The sequence below is a fragment of the Brachionichthys hirsutus genome, chromosome 4 (assembly GCF_040956055.1).
Source record: "Brachionichthys hirsutus isolate HB-005 chromosome 4, CSIRO-AGI_Bhir_v1, whole genome shotgun sequence".
Lineage (NCBI taxonomy): Eukaryota > Metazoa > Chordata > Actinopteri > Lophiiformes > Brachionichthyidae > Brachionichthys > Brachionichthys hirsutus.
The window spans coordinates 4,626,700-4,651,626 of NC_090900.1; the positions used below are offsets into that span (position 1 = coordinate 4,626,700).

Consider the following 24,927-nt stretch of genomic DNA (forward strand, 5'->3'; position numbering starts at 1 on the left):
CACGTTAGAGACACTGGGGGAAGCTCCCCTTTGCAGCAGGATCTTCACAATGTTGAGATGACCCATAAACGATGCCACGTGCAAAGGGGTCAGACCAGACTGCTCAAAGGAGGACAGGAATATTGCAAATAAATTCAAACCAACTGTGAGCTGCTACCATCAGCCTTTGTCTCCTGTTTCCTCACCTCAGTGACAGCCTCCAAGGATGCAGCGTGTTTCAGCAGAAGGTCCATCACACGCACGTTGTTCTTTTTACACGCAATATGCAAAGGAGTAAAGCCATTCTGTAAAAATAAAAAAACACACACAAACTATGATTGTTACAGAGATTAACAGCAACATCTGTGATGATAAATCGATCTTGTGTCTGTTTGTGTAAGTGTCGTTCTTCCGCTGACCAGTGCCCGAGAGTTGGGTTTGGCTCCTTTGCCCAGCAGGACTTTGGCCATGCGGTGATGGCCACAGTGTGCTGCCACATGCAGGGGGGTAAGGTGGTCAAGTGTGACGTCATCAATCTCTGCGTTGTACTGCAGGAGCTGTTTGATGCAGTCCATGTGGTCCCCCTGTGCTGCCATGTGGATTGGAGATAGACCATTCTGCAAAGCGGAACATTTTTCACTCTCCTGGGAAGGCGCTGTGGAGACTTTTTATTTGACTGACGGATCACAACATTTCACTTTTATTGCATTCATTTCCAAACCGGACTGCTTTCGGTACCTTTGTCTTTGCCTGGATGGGTGCGCCGTGGTCCAGAAGGATCTCAATAATTCGGACATGACCGTTTCTGGCTGCGCAGTGCAGAGGAGTGAGCTCATCCTGGAGACAGGAATGTTCGTGATTTAGTAAAAGGTGTATCAAAATAGAAACAGTCAGAGAAACAAATGATTAGCGAAATGGTAGGAAAGACGTCCGCTGCACCTTGGTCTTGGCATCAATCTGAGCACCTCTGTCTAGAAGGAGCCGGACCATAATCACATTCCCCCGTCTGGATGCAATGTGCAGAGGAGTGATGCCATTCTGAAGGGAAAGCAGATGCACTCACACAGATCCCCACAAGGAAAACACCCGACAGCGATGGAGATAAGCCTCCCAATTACATTACTCAGTCACACCTTTGGGGTGAAGTTGACGTTGGCTCCTCGATTAAGCAGCAGTTGAGCTACGTTCAAGTTTTCATAGTGTGCAGCAATGTGGAGGGGTGTGAATCCCGTCTGCTGGGACACATCAGAGTGAGTGCATGTCATTCTCATAATCCTTGCATTGGAGGAATTAGGAAGATAAAACATACACCTCCACTCAAGCAGTCACACGTGTACCTTGCTGAGAACATCAGCATTGGGGTCGTTCTGCAGAAGCACTGCAGCTGTGCGAGTATCGTCGTTGCGCGCTGCGATGTGCAGTGCAGGGAGGCGCACCTTTCCCTTGGTGCCGTAGTTGATGAGCAGGGCCACGACGTTCTCATGCCCCTGCTGAAGAGCCACGGCAAGGGGAGTGAATCCGTCCTGCAAGCACACACGAGAGAGTCATGAAGCTGGCCGCCTCACAGGTGGGGAAAAAACAGAGCAGTGAGGAGAGATGCTCAAAAGCACAAAAGAGAACGCGGACACGGCGAGTCTGGATCAGCAAAGAATGGGATCGGGAGGTTCGCCTTTGAAAACCTCTCAGTTCTCCCGTACCTCAGTTGGAACGCTCTGATTGGCACCATTCTCCAGAAGAAACTTCACAACCTCTAGATGGTTTTCTTGTGCAGCCATGTAGAGTGGAGAAAAACCTTTCTGTCTCACAACGACGCACAACAGACACACACACACACACACACACATCGCGGCAACAGCAAACAGACAGTGAGACAGATGCACAGACAGTGAGACAGATGCACAGACATGGATGTACAGAGAGAAAACACCAACGCACAAATATAGAATCAAAGACACGCATTAACAGATGGAACTGGAGTAGATACTAAAGTGGTACACATTAAAGTACACACAGCACATACTGTCATCACCTGCAGCGGGAGCCTCGCTGGATCTTACCTGGGACTGAGCATTGACATTGGCCCCGTAGTTAACCAGCTCTGTGACCACCTGCTCCTGCCCCGCCAGGGCTGCAATGTGAAGGGCCGTGTTCCCTTTCTGTTCAAACAGGAATCCAGAAGCACAATGTGACGATGGGAGAAAAGACTCATCACCCAACTCATTAGTAACCAGTTTTAAAGACACAGTTTTAATGTTCCTGGAATTATATCTTGGGAAATACAATTTTAAAATGAATTGCAGCCGGTAGCTTGGTTTAGCATGCAGAATAAAGGAAACTGGTAGCCTGGCTCGGCCCAAAAGTAACATAATCCACATTTGATCACCTACTAACAAAACACAACCTATGTCGTTTAATCCAGCAGGCACATTGTGAGAGTTACGAGTGGAACGACATCTTTCCATGGCGAGCAACTGGAAAGTTTCAACCTGATTTTTGGGGGATCTGACAATGGTCGTACCTTTGTAGTGGTCTCCAGCACGATTCCATTGTGGAGTAACTCCAGCACCATTTTGACGTGGCCTTCTTTCGAGGCCAGGTGAAGCCCGTTGAGCCCATTCTGAGTGCGAGAAGAGTAGACTTCCTAATGAAGTGTTTGAAACACTCTACAATCACTGAACAACCCCACATAGACACATAACCACGTGGAGGCCATGCCAACTGACACAAGTGAGCTAGTTGTTTGATATACAGTATATATATAAAAAAAGAATCACAAGCAGTCACAAACCAAAGCAGACAAATACTTACACTGGTCACCATGCATGCAGTACTCCCAGAGAGGACATTAGCAAACGCAATATCAATACACGGATGAAAATCAAGGCATAAACATTTTCATATGTTTAATGATGGTGAGAGGAGGAGGAGGAGGATGGAAGGGGGATGGCAGGCCGCTGGTCTCGTGGCTGGGAAGAATACGAGCCGTGTGGGATAGGTCTGACCTCACACAGCCTTCCTTCAGCCGCACAGGACATGTGAGGTTGGACCTTTCCCACACCACTGATATTATTCCTCTGAGTGGGGGAGACCACAGCACACCATCACTCTACTGCAGACAGAGGAAACGGGGAGGGGAGGGGAGGCGTGGAGGAAAAGCAAGAAATCATAAAAGGCAAGCAAGTTAAAAACAGCACACAAACAAGAGGAGCGCAGGTAGTGGAGCGGTTGTTAGGCCGAGAGGGGAGGAGGGAAAACGCAATAGCAGTTTCCTGCTGAGTGGCTGAGGTACCCACTCAGATGAGGAAACACAACTGTGACAATAAAGCCTCCTCCAGAGCAAATCAGGAAGTAAATACATCATCAGGGCAACAGTCACGCAACCAGAACCACAATACTGTCTATCACCACCGCATTTTAAGTGACAATCCAGACATTTTCATTTAAATCATTGTTTGTATTTGGAAAGAAAATAAATCAATAAAAATATGTCAATATGCAGGATTGTGTGTGATCGCGCAATCATTGAACAGTAGAGGCTCTAGTTTACGTCAGACATTAAGAAAAGCAGTCAAATCAGAAAGTAGTTAACTTTGCCTCCATCTAGAGGTCGAATAAATAAAACAACAAGGCTTGAATGAAGCCAATACAAACAGTAGGTTGCACCATTTTTCTCTAGAAAAGTGAAATTCTTTTTTCAATAATAGTCAATGGAGCTTCAAAATGTGTTCCTCAATATCACGGTTGATTATTGACCAATGTTTATGGAGTTTGACACAGTCATGCGGGGCGGGGGCCTCTAACTCACCACAGAATTTCATCTGGATCGGATCCAGAATAACGTCAGGAAATATTTAATTTTAACATTGAAAACTCAATTTATGGATTCAAAAGTCTATTAAAAATACAAACCAACTCTGATTCACTTTTACTTTTATATAAAGGATGTATAAAGATACCAAGAACAATTTATAACCTTTTGATGATGATCCAGATCACCATGTGGACAGTGTAATCTAATTAGGGAGGGGAATGAGCTGCTCGGCGGAGGTTTGCGCTCTCCGAGTGCTTTTCTAGTTCTATTTATAATCCATGAGGCGTCTCACTAATCATCTTGAAGTTGCTGTGTGGCATCACGTGATATGAATAAATCTGTTGTTACGTGCTGTCTGTTATGGGGTCTAAAAATAAGCCTCATAGAAATCCTGACAGGGGCATCACCAGAAATAATGCAAAACTCTGAGGACAGCGACAGTGAATGGAACCATGACTAAGGTAGATTAATGAGCCCGAGGAATCTCTCCGTCTCTGACACACACATATCCGCATATACACACACTTTTAGCCAAATTTCAGCAGCGGTGGTGCTGAAGTCCTCGCCCACTAATGCTCCGTCTTCCTGGACTGGGAACAGCCGTGAGAGTAAAGAGGGCAGGATGGAAGAGGTGGGGGCGAAAGAGAAGCCCCTGCCTCATTTATCGCCTTCCCGGGAGACTCTGGAAACTCCACCGTCAGCTACTATTAACAGTGTACCCGAGCATGCACACACAATACCGTTCATTACTGAGAACACATGCAGACGGACGGACATACCAGCAATCAGGAAGGACACATCATGCACACTGAAATGCATTCTTAGAAATTACAACAAGCTGTGGGAAACTGCAGAATAAACCTTTAACTACTGAATGTCAACTTTATGGTTGGATCTGAGAAAGTACCATCATCATCTCAATTTTTGTGCAGCCATCAGCTAAATTGCAGTGTGTTTTCCATTCACACATGGATGCTCTTTTATAACCGTCCACCTCCTGAATTTAAATTCAATTTGCAGACAAGAAGAATAAATTCTGGAAGGAATCGACTGTGAGCCATCAATAAAAGAGGAGTCGAGAACGATTGGCTTATCATTAGGCGAGATTGCTGGCATAACTTGGACCAGTCAGTCTGAGAAATGTGCATCTCTCTCACCTGATTGGCTGTATTTATATCAATGCCATTCTTGATGTGCTCCAATGCCTTTTCCAGGTTTCCGGACCGGGCTGCTCGGAGAAAACTGTTGCCAGCATCTGCCTGCAAGCAAAAGAGAGAGAGAGGGAAAAGAGGAGGGGAATAAGGGGTATAAGAGAAAGTGAAAGACACATAAAGTAGAGTGGAGAGGGAAAACGGAGAGGGATAATTGATTAATTTGTTTTTAGAGGAATTTGAAAGATTGAAATTGTTAAGCCATCAGTTTTCCTCTCATGTCTCTCCATCCTTTTGGGACTGATTCTTTGAATTGAATGTGTGCATCTGCACGGAGGAAGTCGGTGTGTGACAGGGTGTTTGTGGGCAAGAAGAGGTTGGGTCGAGTTCTGGCTTAAGAACCAACACATGGCACGTCTAGTGGGTTCTTTTCTGTGTTTTTTGTTTTGGGGGGCATCACGCGCCTCCCATGGCAGGGGTGCTCCTGAAACAGGATCTCTCATGCGGTATGGAGCGGAGAAGAGGGGAGGGGAGGAGAAGCAGCAGCAGCAGCCAAAGGAGAACCACGGGGAGAAGCCAGACTGCAGCAAGCCTTGCACTTGTTCTCTTCTTCCATTCCCTTCGTCTGAACGGTTATCTCAACATTCTGGTCAGGAAAACAATCTGCCGTCCAGTCATTCCGCGCATGGCTTCACACAAAGAATAACTGAATGTATAAACCTCACAGAGAAGCATTTTCCGCTGCCGTCATGCACGCCAAACACGCCGCTTCTCTCTCACTCACAACTCACGGCTTTAAGCTGTGCCTCCTATTGTTGTGACAGGGATCTGTGTCTTCTTTTGACAGAATGGGAGAGAGAGCCTGAGAATAAAAAGAGAAAGGCTCCACATGCCTGAGGTAGGGGCATAGCAACAAATGACACAACACACCCTCAGCACGACACCAACGGCACAGCAATGTGCAAAGAGGCAAAATGCAAAAGGAGAAAGTTTGCCTCCAGCTGATTGAGAGAGCTCAACATTTTCTGCGGAAAGAGAGATGACATCTTTACGGAGGCAACGATTTGGTCCTTACCAGATGAACTTCAGCAGCGTCTAGCATCCCGTGTGTAAAGCAATAAATACTTGGATCTTTGTGTGACTTGCCCTCGAGCCGTTTTCACTCTCTCGGAAGATGTTTTTGTTTTAAGGCAATGGAGAGGTGCAGCACAAAGCCTCCGACACACACGCTGACCGGCTAAACAGCCATCAAACATCACCACACATAAAAACAAACACTACGGTCACTCCTTTTTTTTTGTACTCACAGTTGACCGTCTGTCCTGTGTAGCCATTGGTGAGCCTCGGCGCTCCCTCTCCCACAGACGCTCTCATTCACTGTCAGGTTCAATCCACAAACTGACTCTTGACTGCTGAACACCAAGAGACCGAGCCCCGGGATATCAGTCAGAGTCGCACACACACAGCCCAAAACAGCACTTTACACTTGTGAATCTTTGTTAATGTGATCACACTAGTGCATGTGAATGTGTGTGTGTGTGTTTGTGTGTTTGGTGACCAAGATGTATAAACTGCAGGTCATCTGCAAATAACATGAAAATAGTTTTGCAGAATGTTCAACACGCAGTGAGTTTCCTAATAAATAAATAAAAACCCAACATGTCATGTTTTTAAACCTTGTCAAACAAATATTTGCTGATGCATCAAATGTTTACAGACTCTGCCATGGGAACGTGAGAAAAATCCTTTCATCGAAGTTGTAGCAAACACAGCTGATGCACAGACACACACTGCTAACACAGTACAGACGGTTCCCCAGCAAATGGTGGCATAGTAACACCATAGTGAACCATCCGTCACCCCCCCCCCCCCCACCGGAGACGAGCCAACAAGCCCCCGTAGAGGTTTGTGCTTTCTGTGTGTGTCTGCTTGCATCACCAACGGAGTGCGTGGCGCTGAGAGATAAAGTAGAAGGGGAGCCACGCCCACCCACCCACTCAGATGTACAAAGGTGTGCTGTACGTCTCACAGCCTAATAATGACCTGCGGTGATTCCTTAGCTGCATCTTGCTGGACCTTTCATATGAATTTGTGTCTCCCTGGCTGTTCTCGTAAAGAGAGGACAAGCTCTGGGTTTGAGAAAAAAGAGAAAAAAGAGCGAGCACATTAATCATATTATTTGGAGCCGCAGCAACATCAGAACACACCACTGTGCAACGTGGGTGCAACTGTCGTCCAGCTAAGACAGCGCGAGGCTCCTCATAATGAAGCTCAAAATTACCAAGTCAAATGAGTCCCATGTCTCATCACAGTAAATCCTCTGGCCTGAACTCCCTTCTCTCCGTCTTTATCTCAGCTTTTCTTACCCCCCCCCCCCCCCATCTCTTGCTTCTCTCTCTCTCTCTCTCTGTCCTCACTTGCCTCCACTACTGCCGGTGCTGCAGCAGACAGAATGACATCACCACCTTCGCCGGTGGACTGCAGTAATCAAAAATTCAAGGTATACTCTGGTGTGACAGGAATCTTAAAGATCCTCTGCAATGGATCCTCAGAAGACATCAGCCATTCGGAAGAAGAGTGTGTGTTTCCAGGAGGTTCATTCCGCCTTTGAGCCGTCAGGTCGATCACCGGGCCGCTGCATTACGCATCTTTTTATTACGGAGCACCGACAGCCTCGCTCACGAAATCAGAGCGACCGTGGAGCTTCAACTGAATTTAGTTTTACTGGGATAGAAACACTCTTCATCTGCTTCCTACAATCGCAACATTTATATTAGAACAGAAACAGTCACAACACACAGAGTTTCTCGCTCTAGCGCACACACACACACACAAGCAAGCAAAAATGCAACAAATTTGCAGACACAGCACCAGGTGCAATCATAAATATTTTAAGAGTCATCATAGCTATTTGTGCAGCCAGCAGAAAGGTGAAAATAAGGTGTGTGTGTACGCAGCACGTCACAAATCATGCTTTAATTTTGTGCACTGTGCCAGAACACCAAAGTCTTCCATCTTCACGGCTGAACTGAATAGTTTGATTGCACTCAAAGTAAAAGTGGATGGTTTCCATGTGTTTCAGGAGCGCCTGAGCGGATATGGAAACCTCTGCAGAGTGCTTAAACAATCGTTTTCATCATCCCCTTTTCTGCTGAGCCTGCATTTCTTCGAGAAATTGATTTTTATTTTCCCCCTCTCCTTCCTTCCTTTGCCCTCAGCTCTCCAGTGCGTCGTTCCCGGATAGAGGTGTCGTAAGTGGAGAGACTGATTCCAGTGCGTGCATCCAGCTGTAGACACATTTACAGGAAGCAGTCGCATTACCCCACTCGACGCCGTCTTTATGCGAATCACTCCGCTTCCAGTCGCTGCATGCACCAAAGCATCTCGCCCCATTTTGACTATTTACTTTTCTCAAACTCCCACTCACCCCCCTCTCTGCAGCCTGCTGTTTGTCCCGGTCATGCTCATTGATTGTCCTTTTATAGCTGGCGCTTCTGCAACTCCTGTGCTTGAAGATGAGATTGCCATGGTTATTTTGATCTTTTGTGGGGGGTGACAATGTGGATGAGGGCCAAAGCCCTGAGATAGGGTTCAGAACCCAGATATGGTAAGCGTTCCGTTTGCTTGTCTGCATGCAGCAGGAATAGTAACAGGAATACATACTAAACAGCACACAGTCTCCCCATTATTTTACTGCAACGAAAAGCAATAATCCAATAATGACAGTTATAAAATGACTCCTGGACCATGGAAACCTAGAATCTGGTATTACATTTATTAGTTTGACTGTGATTCAATACCAATAATATTTCACGAAAGCTAGTTTGCCTCAAGATGCTGTTCAGCAGCTTTTGAAGATGCATCAAAGTTGACAGTGAACTAAATCAGTTCAGCTCCAGCTACAATATGAACTCAGTCTGTAGCACAGTTATCCGTCATCTTATCTCACCACATATTTGGCGTTTGGGAATATTACCTGCCTCAAGACCAGACTTTGATGAGGGATTGATCGCAGGTTGGCATTATGAAAAATGTAATGAAGCAAGAATGTTTTTAGTTATTACTCCATCCCATACCATCTGATCTGGATTAAGATGATGATCCAGATCTCCACCATCCCCTTCCAAAAAATAAAATGCATCAACATGTTTGATACATTTTGCTAACAGACAATTTGCACTTTTTTATTTTATTTTATGATAATTAGCACTACTACCTCACAACATCTATACTAATATGCAGATTATGAAGATTAATTTGAAGATTAAGCAGCACTATTTTCATGTTGAACAGTTCAATCTATTTAACTATTTATTGGGATATTGTCAGTAAAGGATGTAAATTCTTCTTCGACTGCAGACCCAGTTACACGTGAATGGTTTCTCTACTAAAATGAAATACTGCAAGATGTAAAAACTACAGACAGCATCGTGTAACTGACTTCAGTTCACTGTCAGACAGACAAACTACAAGCAGACCGATTTCTACCCGAGAGAGAAAACCTCACAGCCTCATCTTCGATCCGAACCAAACTGTGGCTGAAACAAAGGTAGCTCCCTCACATCCAGGCGGCAAGGCCTAGCCAGCGTTCCCCCGCGCCGCCTTCAGTCCTTTAGATGGTCTCTATAGTCTTCAGTGAAAGCGTTTCATTAATTGACCCACTAATCAGTTTACTGACCTCTAGTTTACTTACCAGAGCTAATCCTGGTTGACATCCTACAATCTGAACATCAAACAGAGGAACAAAAGTCAAAAACAAGATTAAGGAGGAAAACAGGACACGGACACACACACACACACACACACACACACACACACGTGCACTTCCACTAATCTTGGATGCACATACATCGCAGCTATCAGAGATACTCAAGCTCCCGCCCGTGTTGCCGTGTGGGTCTTGTGTTGACTTTTATCAGCGCTGGTTATTTTTGTGCTGTTATGCAACAACCTGCTGATCATCTTGGTATTAAGCAGGAGCAATGTTCACATCTCTCATTTTCCAACTCTCTCACCATAACAACAACAACAACAACAAGCTGTGAAAATGAAGCCAGGCAGGAAACTCCATAACAAGATTGGAATTCAGAGCGGCATTTGCATAATGAAAAATATCAGAAGGGACAAATAGGAAGTACATGTCGACAAATACTCAGAGACAAAGTTAAAAACTTGGAAAAGTATTGCCGCCTACTGTGAAAGGATAAAGACGGGACGCGTTGGCAGGTGCATCACATCCAATAAAATGCAACCCCGGCTTTTACGAAGGAAATGCTGCAATAAAGAAAGCAGTAAAAAAAAAAACAGGTAGAGAGAAATAATATGTAGAGACAGGAGTGTGACGGGAGGACAGATAAAGTGAGAGGAGGAGGAGGAGAGCGGGAGAGGTGGTGGTACTCACTCCAACACTGACGGGCTGGACTGGCATGCCTGTTGGCCCTCCACTCTCTGTTCCGTATGTTTTCTGTTGCTCTCAAACACACAGCTGTCTTTCCTGTCGCCCCCTGCGAGTGTCACAGGGCCCGCAGACCCTCATCCAACATAAACACTGTGCACACACACACACACACACACTTGAGTAAGCACGGTGGGTGGAGAGACTCCGGAGGGTGGGGTCTGAGGGGACGGAGGCCCAGGGGTTTATCTCTGGAGGAATGCTGCTTCTATCTTAAACCACACATTTCACACACAGCCAAAAAACAAATTAAGTTTTTACAAACGTCTGCCTCCTGGCTAATCTCTTACTTTCTTTCTCCACTTTTTTCCCCCGCACAGACTCACGGCCTTTACGCCTCAAAGATCCTTTTACGTTCTTCTTCTGCACCGCTGTCATTTTCTCACCCGTTCTTCTGCTCTCCACCTTGGCCTTTCAGTTTTGGTTTCACCCCCGCACTGTCGCCCTCACTTTATCCCTCCTTTTTTCTGTCCCTTCTTCCCCACACATCGCTTGTGCCTGTTTGCTTTGTGACAGCAAGACAATATTTTTTTCTTCTTTTCTTCCGCGGACCGGGTGACACCAGAGGTGTGCAGCGTTACTGTGGAGAATGGCTGTGCTTTTTCTTTAAAGTGGGCCTATTTCAGTATGTGAGGTGACTTACAGTGACAAAGCGCCTGATGGGAGGAGGGGGGGTGGTCGCCACCGCCCTGTGACAATGGGCTAGACACACAGGGACGGGGGGGAAAGCATGGAGGGGCCAGGCGCTCAAAAGACGCTGCCTCTTTTAATAAAGCGTCCGTCACTCCCTGCTTGAAAAGGCCTCCTTTTCTCTCCCTCTCCCGGCTAAAACGCTGGGAAAAGCACATCGCTGCCAAAACCATGCAGAGAGATAAATGCTCGTAGGAGAAGGGAAGGAGGGGGCAACGTCGAAAGGAGGCTACGCACTACTCTGTGCCACTGGGCCGTGACCCGGGCAAAAACATCACACATGATTGCTCTCCTGTCCACAGTATCACGTTTAGACATTGATGAGAACTTCACTGCCAAAGAATGTAGGACACTAATGTCCATGAAGACAAGACAAATTGCCCCGTGGTCTCTCATGAACAACTGCAACGCCTCTCTTCTCCTTTGGCTCTGAGAGCAGGAATGATAACTGATCAGATCATCTCCTCCTTAAGGTGGGATGGGGTCGAGTGAGCGACGACGGGACCTTCTCTGGAAGCTACGGACTTAAAACTCGCCTTCAGTCTCAAAAGCGTTTGCTTTATTTATGCATTTCCTTAACACAATGTAATCTGTGGAGGGCTGCCGTCCAGTGGTTTGGCATCGGGTAGTTGTGTGATGTGGCAATCAGAATCCAGTGCAGACACTCTGGAGTAGGTGCATTTTATGTCTCGTTCTTAAAACAAAGGTGAAGGGAATATTAAAATTCCAAGAGGTGAAATTACGTGGCTCAGGGAGGTTGTTTGTCATTACAACGCACCACTCTGGTTTTGGAACGGTTTGATCTAGGTTCGGGACAGAAGTGCCCCCCCCCATGTCAAGCTCCTCTTGTTGCTAAGATAAAGGGCTACAGCTGTCCACGTGTGCTGCTTTATTGAACTTGCCCTGATGTCTCGGAGAACAGAGACTGGAGTGGGGATGAAATCAGCATCAACCCCGATAGTCCGTCAGCTGTCTTTCTTCAGCCCGTCTCACACTGATGGCCTTTGTCTGAACCCCATTCTGAATGCCTCCCTCACACCAAAGAGAACGAAGATGAAATGAAACAAATTGATGGTTTCATAATAATGACGAAAAAAAAAAAACTAGAGCTGGACATAGTTCATCCAGCAAATTCGAAGCACTTTCTGTGGGTCATAATCTGTGATGCTTTCAGGTGTTCCAGTAAAACAAATGCATCGAGTGCTGTCATAGGAAGCCGTCAGGCTCGTCTGTTTGAATCCTCAGCAGATGAAAAGTTAGGGGCGAAACACAAAATATCTTAAATGCCTCGCCCTGCAGGACGAGGGTCCCCCCCCCACCCCCCCCCCCTTGAAGGAAGAGACCAGAGAAGCAAGGTGAATTCTTTAGAAAGAAAGACACTCCTGCATAAATAAATATGTATTCATATAACATGGAGCTATTCCGAAGGGCCTGCTGATGACTTTAAATTAAATTGCACTGAATGCATCCATGTGATTCTTTCCTCTTCCAGTTTGGCATAATGACCGTCTCGTGGCAGCGTCATGCTCTGCAGTATCAGTCTGCGGCAGCTTCAAAGTGCATATGGGCTGGGCCGGGTTGATTGCTGCAGCCCTGGAACAGAACTCACGCTTACACACAGAAATACACACTCGAGAGGCATTTCTAACTTCTTATCTGGCGCTTCAGCTCCTCACAAGCCACATTAAGCTCGCTCAGCCTCCGAAACGACAGAGGAGCGGTTAACAAGGCTAGACCTGCCTCCACTCCGCTGACAGATGATATCTTAAATGTCATAAACCACACAGGCTCACTCCCATGTGTGTGTGTGCATTATAAGACACACAGCATATAATGATGCCTCAGAAAAATGCGCATGCACCTCAATGTGAGAAAGCCAGACTGACCTGTGGAGGACAAAACAGGGAGTTATTTAAACTCAGATACGGAAGGAGAGCAGAACAAAATGAAGCAATAGAGGAGAATGACAGGAGCAACATGTGAGTGCAGGACCCGTTAATCTCCGTGAGTGGAGAGGTAGCGATCAGGAAGTACAGAGTGAAGACGTGCAGGAGGAGAGAAAAAGAATCTGCCTCCACGGTGTTCCTCCTCCTCCTCTACGGATGGAGTAACTGAGGACTCGCTGAGAACATGGCCTCCATCATTTAAAACAAAAGGCTCAGAACCATCAGTCACAACCGGACTCGAGTCAGCATCAGACAGGATCGGAGCGGCCCGGAGATCATCCGATCAGTCTGGTTAATAGGCAGCGAGAGGAAGTGGACGAACGGTCGAGGAACCAGCTCAACCGGTCACCGTTGACACGGCTCTGTGGGACGTAATGCAACACTACAGGGCGTCCCACGGGAATGTAGCAGTACTCTCAATTACAATTTGCCGTTTATGACTGAATGAAAATGGCTCATCTGCCGTCAGTGATCATCCATCATTTACAGTAATTGCTCCTATAAATGTCCTAAAAGTCAAGTAAGGTCAGCTTCCAGAACATTTCTCTACATTATTCCTCATTTACTGATCTTCTCCCAACCTGTAGGCTGACAAGGGTATATTAGAAGTTGCACATAACAGCATTCCATTAGATTGATTAGCTTTAATCTGTGAACCTACCAACTTGGTGGTTGAGGTACCCTGTGGGTTCTGCAGAGTAATGCATGGCTGCATTAGTTTGTAAATATGCTCATATGATGCATTAAAGAATGTTATATTAATATTATGATGGTTGTAAGGGCATTTCCAAACGCGTGTTCTGGCTTGACTCAGAGCAACACGGGTCAGAAGCTGCAGCCAAACAGGCCTGTGAATAAAAACAATGAAAGAAGAGATGGATGAAAAGAACAAGACATCCAGGATCGAGCTGAATGAAAGCAGCTCGGACATCTCGGGCACGGAGGCAACCGTGATGATAAATAAATCCGCCCGGGGAGCTTTGTGTTGTGGATGTGTGTGCGCGCAGCATTTTTCTCTTGCTGACACACCAATGGCACCTTCGTCTGCACCGTTTTGCTGAGTCAAACCCTTCTTTCTCTCTCACCCCTCTGGTGAACACCTTCCATCATCATGTCACCTGCAGCGGGGCAGCAAAGTGGCCGCCTGAAGCGAAAGGGGACCCGTGCCGACTTCATGCATGGATTTTATCTGCTTTTGTGTTCAAAATCTCTCTATCTTGTCCAGCTGCAACCAATTATTAACACAGTTTATTTGGCCAATAAATTGATGATTTAGGTATTGGATAACCTTTTTGTTTACATAAAATTTTCTCTTGTAGTTTACTTTTTGGGTTTAGTCAGTGTTAGATATTTGAGTTATGCAGCACGCTCACGATACACAGGTTGCACAAACACGCTTAGTTTCTTTATCTCTACATACTCTGAGGTAATCACACACATAGATTAATCACATATAAAGTATCACACATTGTAACTGATACACAGTGGGAATAAGTCAGGGCCCTAACGGCCCATCCCAGGAGGAGGGTGTTTTCATGCCCACTATAAAGATCACTGCCGTAGAACATTCGGGACTCTTCTACAGAGTCCCGCTTTCGTGTCTGAAGGAGAGTCCAGCGCTGTATTTCCTTACCAGCTTTGTACTTACTGAAAACCTTCAGTAAACTTGATTCGTTTGATAAATCCAGACTCATTATTGAATAAAAACCTCCAACACGAGATATAATAAAAGAACCGAGGAAAAAGGAGAAACCTAACATCAGGTTGTCTTTGTTAGTTTGAAGATCCAACACAGTTTAGTAGGAAATATGTAGAGTCACTGCCGATCCATATAGAAATACAAACATTTATCATCTTTTGTGCAGTTTTCCATTTGACGAGCGTCTATCTGCTTCCTCAGGGGCCAACTGATGAGCTGCCTGGCATTTTTGAGATTACATTTCTGAGATTATGCAACTGCTACCGATTAGTCCACCGCCTACTGCTGCCTCAAACACCCAGATTCAAACACACACTCGCAACGGTAGACACAATCATGACTTAACCTGCACACACACACATGTACATGCACGCTCAGCACTCACACTCACTCACATTCAATGCACAAGTGCAGATGATCAATCGCCTTCCATATGCAGGCACATTGTGTTCAAGCAGCTGATTACTCATACCGAACAAGGCCATGCAATTCATCGTCCGACCATGAGGGGAACTGATACCTTCTTAAAACATACAAATACCACTCGAGAAGAATCCTTCTAAATAAGAAAACAGGAATACGTGACTTCAGACCTCACCATGTCTGCCATTGTTCGGCTTGACTTTGTCTCAGGTCTGAACTCCTGGCTGTGTTTGCCTTTATCCAGGGATTCATGATTTCCAGTTCGTTGAACAAAGACACCCAAGTTTTATGATTTGGAGCAGCATGAAACCAATATTATTCTGCATGATTACAGTAGATACTGTATACTTAATAGTATTTTTTTCCCCCACAACTAAAATGTGATAAAATGGTTATGACCTTTGAAATTATTGAATAGATTTCATTATATTGTTCAAATATTTAAATAAAATCTACAAATACCCATAATTGACAAATCACATGCAGAACTATTTCGATATTTGGGCTCTGGTGTATCTGGACTAGGTTTAATCCCAGATGTGGAGATGACGTGCAGAGAAACACGAAGGAGATCTAACCTGACTGTCAGCAGCCGTTCTTGATTTAAACTGCTGATTTGACAGAACAGTTTCATTACAGAAATGACAGTAAGGTAGAAGAGGAGAGGTAAGGACATTTGTGCAGGACTTTAAGCACATTTCTGCTGCGAGTCTTTGTAAACCCTTCACAGTTTTCAACCAACACTATCTTTTGGAGTATACTTGCACCTTAAACCATGCACTCTGGGCATTCCCCTGAACCACATGCACATGCATGCATGCATGCACATTAATTGTGAGTTAATCTCTCTCTTTTTTACAAGAAAGAAGTCACACTTAAATTCAAACTGATTATAACTAAGTTGTTTAAGTCTTAGAGGAGTAGAAGTAGAAAGCTGTGCAGTTTAATGGGTAAAGGATGACTCCAAGTAGGGATTTGGACAACTTTGGAAACTGGAAGTTCAAAGCAACTTCACATTTATTTGGAACACATAGTATTCTTACATTCAGTTTTAACTTTTAATATTCATATTTCATGTCTCATTCATAGCAAAAGCACCATACTTTCATTTCAACCTTTTAATTTTTGTTATGAGCCAGTTTTGACCTCGTGACATTTGTTCATTAATACTTGTTCCCAGTGAAAAATGTCATCAATGTATTTTCTTGAAATAGCTTTGTAAAAGTTTTATTGGTAGGCCAAAAAACGAGAATAAAGTTTCTAATAGGTCACAGAGTACTGCTCACCTGTCGTCTGCATTACGTTGATTTGTGACCAGCAGAGACATTATTACACAAAGCATACATAAAGCCCCCTCGACCTTCAGCAGAAAAGTACTTATCTGTAACCCTGGGAAAAAAAATTAGAGTTACAATATTTGAATATGCCATGGCCTTTCACATGTAAATTAAACTCTGCCCCCCCTAGCCGAAACAAATTACAGCCAACTGCTGGTAGCTGGACAAGAATGGGCTTCCTAATGTAGTCTGCATCTAAAGTGGATTGGGGAGCAGCTGGAAAAGAGAAACTGAGACGGGGGAGAATTTATGTGACAGTGCAGAGTGTGACAGTTTGCTTTTTTCCATATTGAGTCTGCCATGCAGCCGTACTGTGACGAATGGGGATTGGCTCCCTGAGCATCTGTCTCCAAGGACTCACTGAGGGGTAATTAGAGCTGCAGGATGATAACGGATATTCTACAGACTCGCTACGGTGGCAAAGGGGGGCATCCACACACACCTTGGACATCTCACAATCCCGTCTTCTTGGCGGGGCGGGGCTGGGCTGGGGACGAGGTTCGATTTTGGTGTAAATTCAATCAGCCTTCGGGGAGAGCCTAATTGTTTGCAAGAGCAGTTTGAAGATGGCTGACAGGTTTATGTTATCGCTTCGCAGAACAGTCCGTATGATTGAAAATGCAATCCTACGTCTTCAGTTTTACCTTCCTCAGCATTGGCTATAATTAAACAGTTTATGCCACATTATAATGTAGGCCTGTGGAGATATGACTGTTAGCCTGCCTGTAATGCAGTTTGCTTTCACCCGCTGCAATGAAGGATTAATGTTGACTTTACGGGTGACACCAGTTTAAGTTGCCCTGCGATGAACTGGCGGCTTGTCCAGGGTGTCCCCTGCCTCTCGCCCATTGACTGCTGGGATTGGCTCCAGCTTGGCCCGCGACCCGATGGCGGAATAAGCGGTTAGAAAATGAAATGGGGACCAGTTTAAGTTTTAATTCCCAAGTTAAAACAGTAAAACCCATAACTGCTTGATTGTGTTTGTTGACTTGTCTTGATTCTATTAACTAGTTTGGTGAATAACATTTGCTCTGATTGATTGAAATGACGGATGGACCTACAAATTACCAAAATAAAACGCAGCTGTAATAAACAGCTGGGACGTAATAGAAGTTAAAACTGCATCATCCCCATGTAGCTGAGGAAACACGCAGTGTACACGTCGAGGGGCTTGGTTCATAATGCTGTTGTTTTTCACTGCTGAGCTGGAGACAGGCCAGCGATGGGGAGATCTATCACTTTCTATTTCTCTTCCTTGCTGTCTTTGTATAAACCTGTGGCTCCATCCTGCTGTTGCCTTTTAGTCGCTCGTTATCCACTGTGTCCGTTATTCTGATCCTTTACCTTACTTAATTTGAGATTATTCATATTATTTTCAAACTGGTGTAATATCTAGAGGTTGTTATTTCTCACATATATTAATCTGGGTCTTTAGACACATTGGCATCATTTCTGGCACTTTAATCTGATAATGTATTAAAGTTCTAATGGCCAGATAAAGACAAGCGTAACACTATCTTCCAAATCTTCTTTCACTAACTCAAATAATAATAATAATAAAAAAATCAGAAGGAATAAAATAAAAACACATTTGTCAAAGGTGCACACATTCAAGAGCCTCACTGCAGGTAACACAAAACTCCATATTGTTGTGTGTCAGGCTAATGGCCAGAGGAACAGGGAATGGTCATTAAACCCTGTATGTGCTACCTTAATTCTGCGTTAAAATTGCTCACGCCGTTAAATTATAATGTTTTGGTACAATTTGCTCTTGTGTGTCTGCACTTCTAAATGGCATCAGCTGAAAAAGCTCCAGAATGTTTGGGAGCAAATATGGAGATCGGAAGAGTCGGTTAAGGAATTTGACATGAGAGCGAGGGGATGAACTCGGATTGAGGGGAAATCATCACGAGGAAGATTCGCCTGGAACAAGTTCACCAGCAGCCTTATTGCACTTAGATAATCTCTCCTCCACCAAGTAGAAACAGATTCAAGATCATCTATGTTAATATCAAACGGCGCAATAAGGCCTATGGCAAACCTATCCCTGACTGTTTGAACAGACAAAACACGGGCACGGCACACGGCACACGCTGACAGAGGCAATGCACTGCAGCTGCAATACACAAATACAACAGGAAAAACACGGGCAAAGGCCGGTCCACACACAACAACAGCACAAACAGACGGAGGCATTCAAATCACAGCGACTGTTAATAGACTGAAACCATGCACAGGTGGAGAAAAGCATGCACACAAGCACACCGATAAGACTGACAGATATCCCTCACCAACTGTTTCCTTCTCTCACGCACGCGCGCGCACACACACACACACACACACACACACCTTAATTTACTCCTAAATACGAACACATAGGTACAGATGACAAGCATATTTTATAAATCAGAAGAACCCACAGGAAAAATACTTGAGATGTTGACTCTTATCACTAGCGTGAGCCTCTGTTGTGTGTTAAAGACGTGCTGAAGCTACCATCAAGTCAATAATGGATAAATATCAAATCTCTATTTTGCCCGTGGACTCTTTGCAATGTAATATGCTCTGCTTGAGAACATTAAATTCATACAAATCACAGACACTGAGACGAATGTTAATATCAATATTTAGATATGTGAAACTCAAAGGAGAAAAAAAACGCAAAAGAAAAATTAAAAACCAGTTAGTTAGTACAATACATCAAGCAAAGGACATGAAGAAATCAAAAGCTCCAGCCTGATCCCACGACACCTGAGTGAATCAGCTCACAGCACAACAGCAACACTAGAAAGTCAAAAGAACCAGAACTGCAATACCATAAGCAACACAGCAAAAACAAGAGATAAAGATAAATAAAAAAACAACAACAGCAGCGCAACAATAGTGACACACACTAAGTGACAGATACAAGATGGTCAAATATACAGAATATATATAGAAACAGGAAAAGCCAGATATACGTGTTGCAGATATTTACTTCATCATCATAGTGCCATACTCCTTGGCCATCCGGCATCTCAGAGCTCACACTACTGTCCTGATCGATTAGCCAGCGATGCACGGCGTGGGCCTAAAAGAACATACGACATAAAGACAGAGCCCAGTTAATCACAGCAGGGAGGAGCAGGCAGGTGCAGAGACAGGAGAGGAGAGCGTAGAGGAGGAGCAGAGGAGCAGACAGGGAAAAAAACCACAGGTGATCATTACATCGAAAGGTAGAACATGAAGAAGAGGAGCGAGGGATAGGAGGAAGACAGCGAGAGGAGGAGGGACCCACCCCACCCCAACCAATCCTTCCCTCCCTAAACAAACTTAAAGTGGAAAACAGGTCAGGCTAGAATGGGAGGTATGAATGTGAAAGCACAATGTGGCACAACATACGGACACAGAGTGAGGTGTGTTCTGGGTAACGCCACCCTGGCGAGGAAGAGGAGGAGGATCTGGAGTTGTCCACACAGGTTTCATTTGGACTCAGAATGTGTTGTACTTACCCACAATTCACCCAGAGGAATGTTGCAGTGCATATACCACCTTACAGACACAAGATCATCATCGTATGTTTGCAGATTACGAGTGGCAAATAATCCATCAGGTGGACAAGAACAAGAATTTATTCTGTGACCTGTAACTTTTCCCTGCAGACAGATCCACTCACACGTCACCTGATTGGGATCAAACAAGAACAGCAGCTGGTTCTAGCCCAGGTCACACACACACACACACACACACTCACACCAAACCGCATCTGCTAATCTTGACTGTTGAGTCAGCAGCAAAAACAACGCAACACAGCTCCTTTCAGGAATTTTTGTGAAGATTTACACTGGGGTGAAATTGCAGGGATGAATTTTCCCTGTCACGGCTTCTACTCCAGCAAACTTTACAGCACTTGCCCAGTTCATTTATTTTTTAAGATGCCGTGATGCAACCAAGACAAAATGTTTATTTTGTACTGAAGGTCGCTTTAGCCCTCACGTTGTTGACTGAAGGAGAAAACTGTAATACGTGCTCACATGTTTACGTACTGCTGAACCCAACATAGCATTAACTCCATCTTCTACTGTTGTGGTGTCAAAGCAAAATCCTAACCTCTAAATATGAAATAATCCAGAGCAGACAAAATGTCATCCTCCCTCAACGTTCTCTGCTTGCGAGGGCAGAGACACAATTAAAAACACACACACACACACACACCTACAATGGGAGCAGGACCTTCTGTGTCAGGTGGTGTGTCTATGAAGACAGATGCATCAGCTGGTAAACACAAAGTAGGGAACTGGTGGACGCCACACAGAAACAGATGGAGTCACCTCAAGGGTACAGTGAATCAGACGGTGACAGCAGAGGCCGAAGCCTCTGTTAGGACACCCAAAAATAGATGAAGCCGGCAGGAGAGCACGTCTACAGCGCAGCACAGCACGATCTGCAGTGCACGTGTGATATTTGATTCATTTTTAAACTTCCTAAGAAAGAGTGTGACTTTCGTATCGGCACCATCGGGGATCAGTAGCACTGTCTCTGTGGCTGTGTGTATATACGTGATGCACGGGGGCAGTTTGTGGTGAGTCACAGAAGCGTGTCAGCTTTAAAGAATAATTGGATTAAGTAGCAGCAGACGGCTAGTGATGTGTGTGTGTGTGTGTGGGGGGGGGGGGGGGGGGGGGAGTCAGAGAGGTCTTGATAAGAGTAACGGGGCATTTGCTGCTGAGCCTCGGGGCAGCGAACGGACAGGCAGCGGGAACTCAAACCTTCACACTGCAGATTAGAGGGATTAAAGGGAGAACAGTCTCCGGACAACTAAGTAGGAAGCTCCTGGCATTTGGGTATACTCAAATCAAACTCCGAGACAAGCGTCAGACAAGCAAAAAGAATCACGTACAACAGGAAAGAAAAAGGTCTCTGTGTGCTTTATGTGCTTTTCAACTTTATTTTGTTTTTAGCAGGAGACACAGAGCTGAGGATAAACCAGGAGTTGAACGGAGCGCAAGTCAGAGGAAGGGTTATATTACATAAAGTCCCAAATGGTAATCCGTTACAATAAAGATACCGCAGAAACATGATGTCATCGTCATACTGGAGGGTGAGTCATGGCATCGCCATAGTAGGCTTCATAAAAAGTTCAAAAACAAACAAACGCAATCACAGGACCTGCTCCAACATATTCTGTGGTGGTCAAGCGTGATTATCAGACATGGAGGCACGAAGAACTGGTTGAGCTGCTGCTCAGCAGACCTGGATCGCCCAGATTACTCCCACTTCCTCCGTTACCATAGTGAGAACGATGAAGCGTGAGGATGTCGAGGCCGTAGCATTAAGAAAAAAACAGCTTCTCCAAATCACCTACTGAAAAGCCCTTGTTTGTTTTAATCCTGCAGTGCATCAGCTTCTCCGTCGATTGCCCACCTTCCCGTCCATTATCCTCAAGTTCAGGATATATTACCCAGCAGCCAGGCGCTAAAGGCCAACGTATGTCTGGTTCCTCGTGAAATGCTGACACAGTATCTAAACTAAGTGGATCCTTACTAAATTATTCACCGTAAAGTGGAATTAGAATAAGACAGCATCCTCACAGAGGTGCTGAACAGAGAAAAGCTGTTCTCAGAATCCCATACGTTTTCCTGGTTTTAAAAGAGATTTAACTGAACACATCGCAAAGGAAGTCGCCCTAATGTGATTAAGATTATTTATGGACTGCAAAAGAAACCTGTTAACAAAATAATTAAGGTTCGTTAATCACGATTTGTTGCATGGTTCTTTATTCTTACTACTATCACTCCTAAGAACCAACCGAGTTAGAATTATAATAGCAAGGCCATTACAACCGCAAAGACACAACTCTGTGGGCGATGATAACCGGCCTGAACGCCATCAGCAGCAGAGAGGAGGCTTCTGGAGCGGCACAGGTGGAACCACCAGGTGGGCTGTCGGGGCAGGATGGTGCGGTCACCTCCACCCATCGCCCTTCTATCCTGTCAGTCTAACACCCCAGCTGCGCTCACGTTCACCGTCTACCCATCCAGGAGGCACGCGTTTGAACATTGTGAGGTCCTGCTCACACCAGCGATCCTCTAAAACGGGGTCGTAAACCACCGACACCCACATTATGGGCCTAAAAGGTCTAAGGTGCTCCATTATGTCACAATAGATTATGTCAGGCATTTAGATTCCAGTTAGCGCCCAACGTTTTGTGTCCACTTTTGTCTGCTTTGCGCTTGTGGAGGTCAAAGGTCATTCAAGCACAAAGACCGACATTGATGTCTTCCCTTCCCTTGATGTCCCTAAGGGACAGACAATACGGAACCTCCTTTCTTGGAGTCGTTTGATAAAATGACATTTTCTTAGGGCCTGTGCACAAGTTCCTACTGACTTCATTATATTTCATGTAAAAAATCGTTTTAGCAGGAAAACATATTACAAAAAGTGAAGGAAATAAAACCCCAGACAATTCAAATAGGGATTCATGTCAGGCAGCAACAGGTAGATTAATTATACACAGTGTTTACGAGTTGGAACACTCTTATGTTGTTCTGTGTCATGACACAGAGAACTTGTTTTCATGTTTTATGTGAACCGCTGGAACTTGAGACATTTTGGATTGATAATTTGTAAAATAAAGACCTGAAAAAAAGATAGGAGACAGAAAGGGATGGTATTCGGAACAGAGAATCCCTTTTTAATTTCACTGTGTGTTTTATTAATGATATTACTAGCTCCCTGAGTCCCACCCTCTTATTTTCCTTGTCTTTTCATTGAAAACCGTCGCTCTTCCATCCCAGATTGTTTTTTTTTTTTATCAACATTTCATTACCATAATAAAACACATGCATGAAATAAAGATAAACTCAAAGAGACAGCACAGCCAAAAACCTGGATTTGGGGAGGCGTATATTTTCATCCTTCTTTCTTGTAGGCTGTTCTTTTATGTTTCTCTTTTCTTTTCACTCAGAGAAATGGAAAGAGACATGCCTTTTCTTTCAGCCTGTGCCTCATTATGGTGCTTTTCAGGTCTGCTCTTTTGTGTGGGGGCCGGCCCAGAGCCGTGTGCAGGCACAGCAGAGCAGCCGGCGGATTACCCACACTCGCGTCAGCATAGAACCACCAACCAGTCCAGAAAACGCCCCTGCCAAGTGTGGCATGCTTTAATAAGTGTAGCCAAAGAACCATGCCAAGACTAAACCAACAGGAACAGCTGCTGTAGCCGAGACATTGGCGAGAACAATGCAATTCTGTCTTTAAATCAGGGCACGGCTATCACAAAACTGGGCAGAATGTATTGATGTCCACGGATAATCAGCATTATCCGTGGACACAGACATTATCTGGCTCCGCAGACCATTACAGCTCAAGATGAACGCCACTAAGACGAGACCTCCTGGGGGGATACTGGTAATTTTTTTGACACGGAAAAGTCTGAGGTCGTCGTCAACACGACACGCAACATCTCTTTGCTTAACATTTGACCTGTAATAATGTTGAAATAGAGTAAATGCATTATGATGATAAAATGTCATTTAATGCAAAGATGAAATATCCTTAACCATAATAAATACATTCTTTGCAATCACTATTTATTTATTTATTCATTAAAGTGATACAATGTCAAAAATCTATATTTATTTATCTATTAAAGCTATTCTAATCAATATTCTTGATAATTAAAGGCTTTATTGACTACGTATAAAGTATAAAGGAATCACTTCGGCTCACAAACCAACAAATAATCATTTCAATTTCCTCTCAACAAAGAAAAGCCTGAAGTTATGGTGTTAATTAGAATAAGATATTTTATTGTTTCCAATTAGACATTTACTGAATGTACAACGGACTTAAAAAAAATAATCTGTGAGATGTTCCAAAAGGGTAACGCAACATGGGAGGCATTTGTGTACAGTTTTGTGAAAATGGCTTTTGAGCCAAGAATTCCCACATCTGAGACAAATCCCACTCACAGGAGTCGAAAATCAGCACGTAACCATGGTAATTTAAAGAAAAAATACAAACAATACAACTTTGTGAACAGCAAAAGACACCACTTCAGTACTTGGCTGTTGTGTATAGGGACAATATTTAAAATAAAAGGAAGCACAATGGACTTTCAATATCACTTTGTTCTTTGTTGTTCCTGGTGGGGACTAAGGATGATGGCGTAGGAATAACCGCCGTCTGTGTCTCACACTCAGGACGTCTCCGCTTCTTTCACACAGCCCTGCAGTCGTAGTTCCTTGCTGCAGCTCCTCCTGGTCCTGCAGTCAGCACTAATTGCACGTGGCTTAAATCTTTACCCACGTGCAAGCCAGAACACAACCTCACGCAACCTCCGATACACATTTACATACATCCTTGCATTAATGCGCCTTTTTTACATGCTTGCACAAATTACCTGCGCACACACACAAAGAGATAACTCTCGATCACATGCAGTCGTACGCAGCAAGC

At 44.6% G+C, this 24,927-nt stretch overlaps 1 protein-coding gene across 1 annotated transcript in view; it reads right to left on the reverse strand.

The window, feature by feature from the left end:
- ank1a (ankyrin 1, erythrocytic a) overlaps positions 1 to 24,927 on the reverse strand; it is a 59,512-nt gene that overhangs the window by 22,285 nt on the left and 12,300 nt on the right. The window contains exons 2-13 of the mRNA XM_068760625.1: positions 19,469 to 19,561; positions 4,948 to 5,049; positions 2,498 to 2,596; positions 2,037 to 2,135; positions 1,677 to 1,775; positions 1,317 to 1,502; positions 1,113 to 1,211; positions 919 to 1,017; positions 718 to 816; positions 399 to 596; positions 186 to 284; positions 1 to 99 (exon numbers count right to left, since the gene is read on the reverse strand). Coding sequence (XP_068616726.1) covers positions 1 to 99; positions 186 to 284; positions 399 to 596; positions 718 to 816; positions 919 to 1,017; positions 1,113 to 1,211; positions 1,317 to 1,502; positions 1,677 to 1,775; positions 2,037 to 2,135; positions 2,498 to 2,596; positions 4,948 to 5,049; positions 19,469 to 19,561 — 1,371 coding nt within the window. The remainder of the gene's footprint in view (positions 100 to 185; positions 285 to 398; positions 597 to 717; positions 817 to 918; positions 1,018 to 1,112; positions 1,212 to 1,316; positions 1,503 to 1,676; positions 1,776 to 2,036; positions 2,136 to 2,497; positions 2,597 to 4,947; positions 5,050 to 19,468; positions 19,562 to 24,927) is intronic.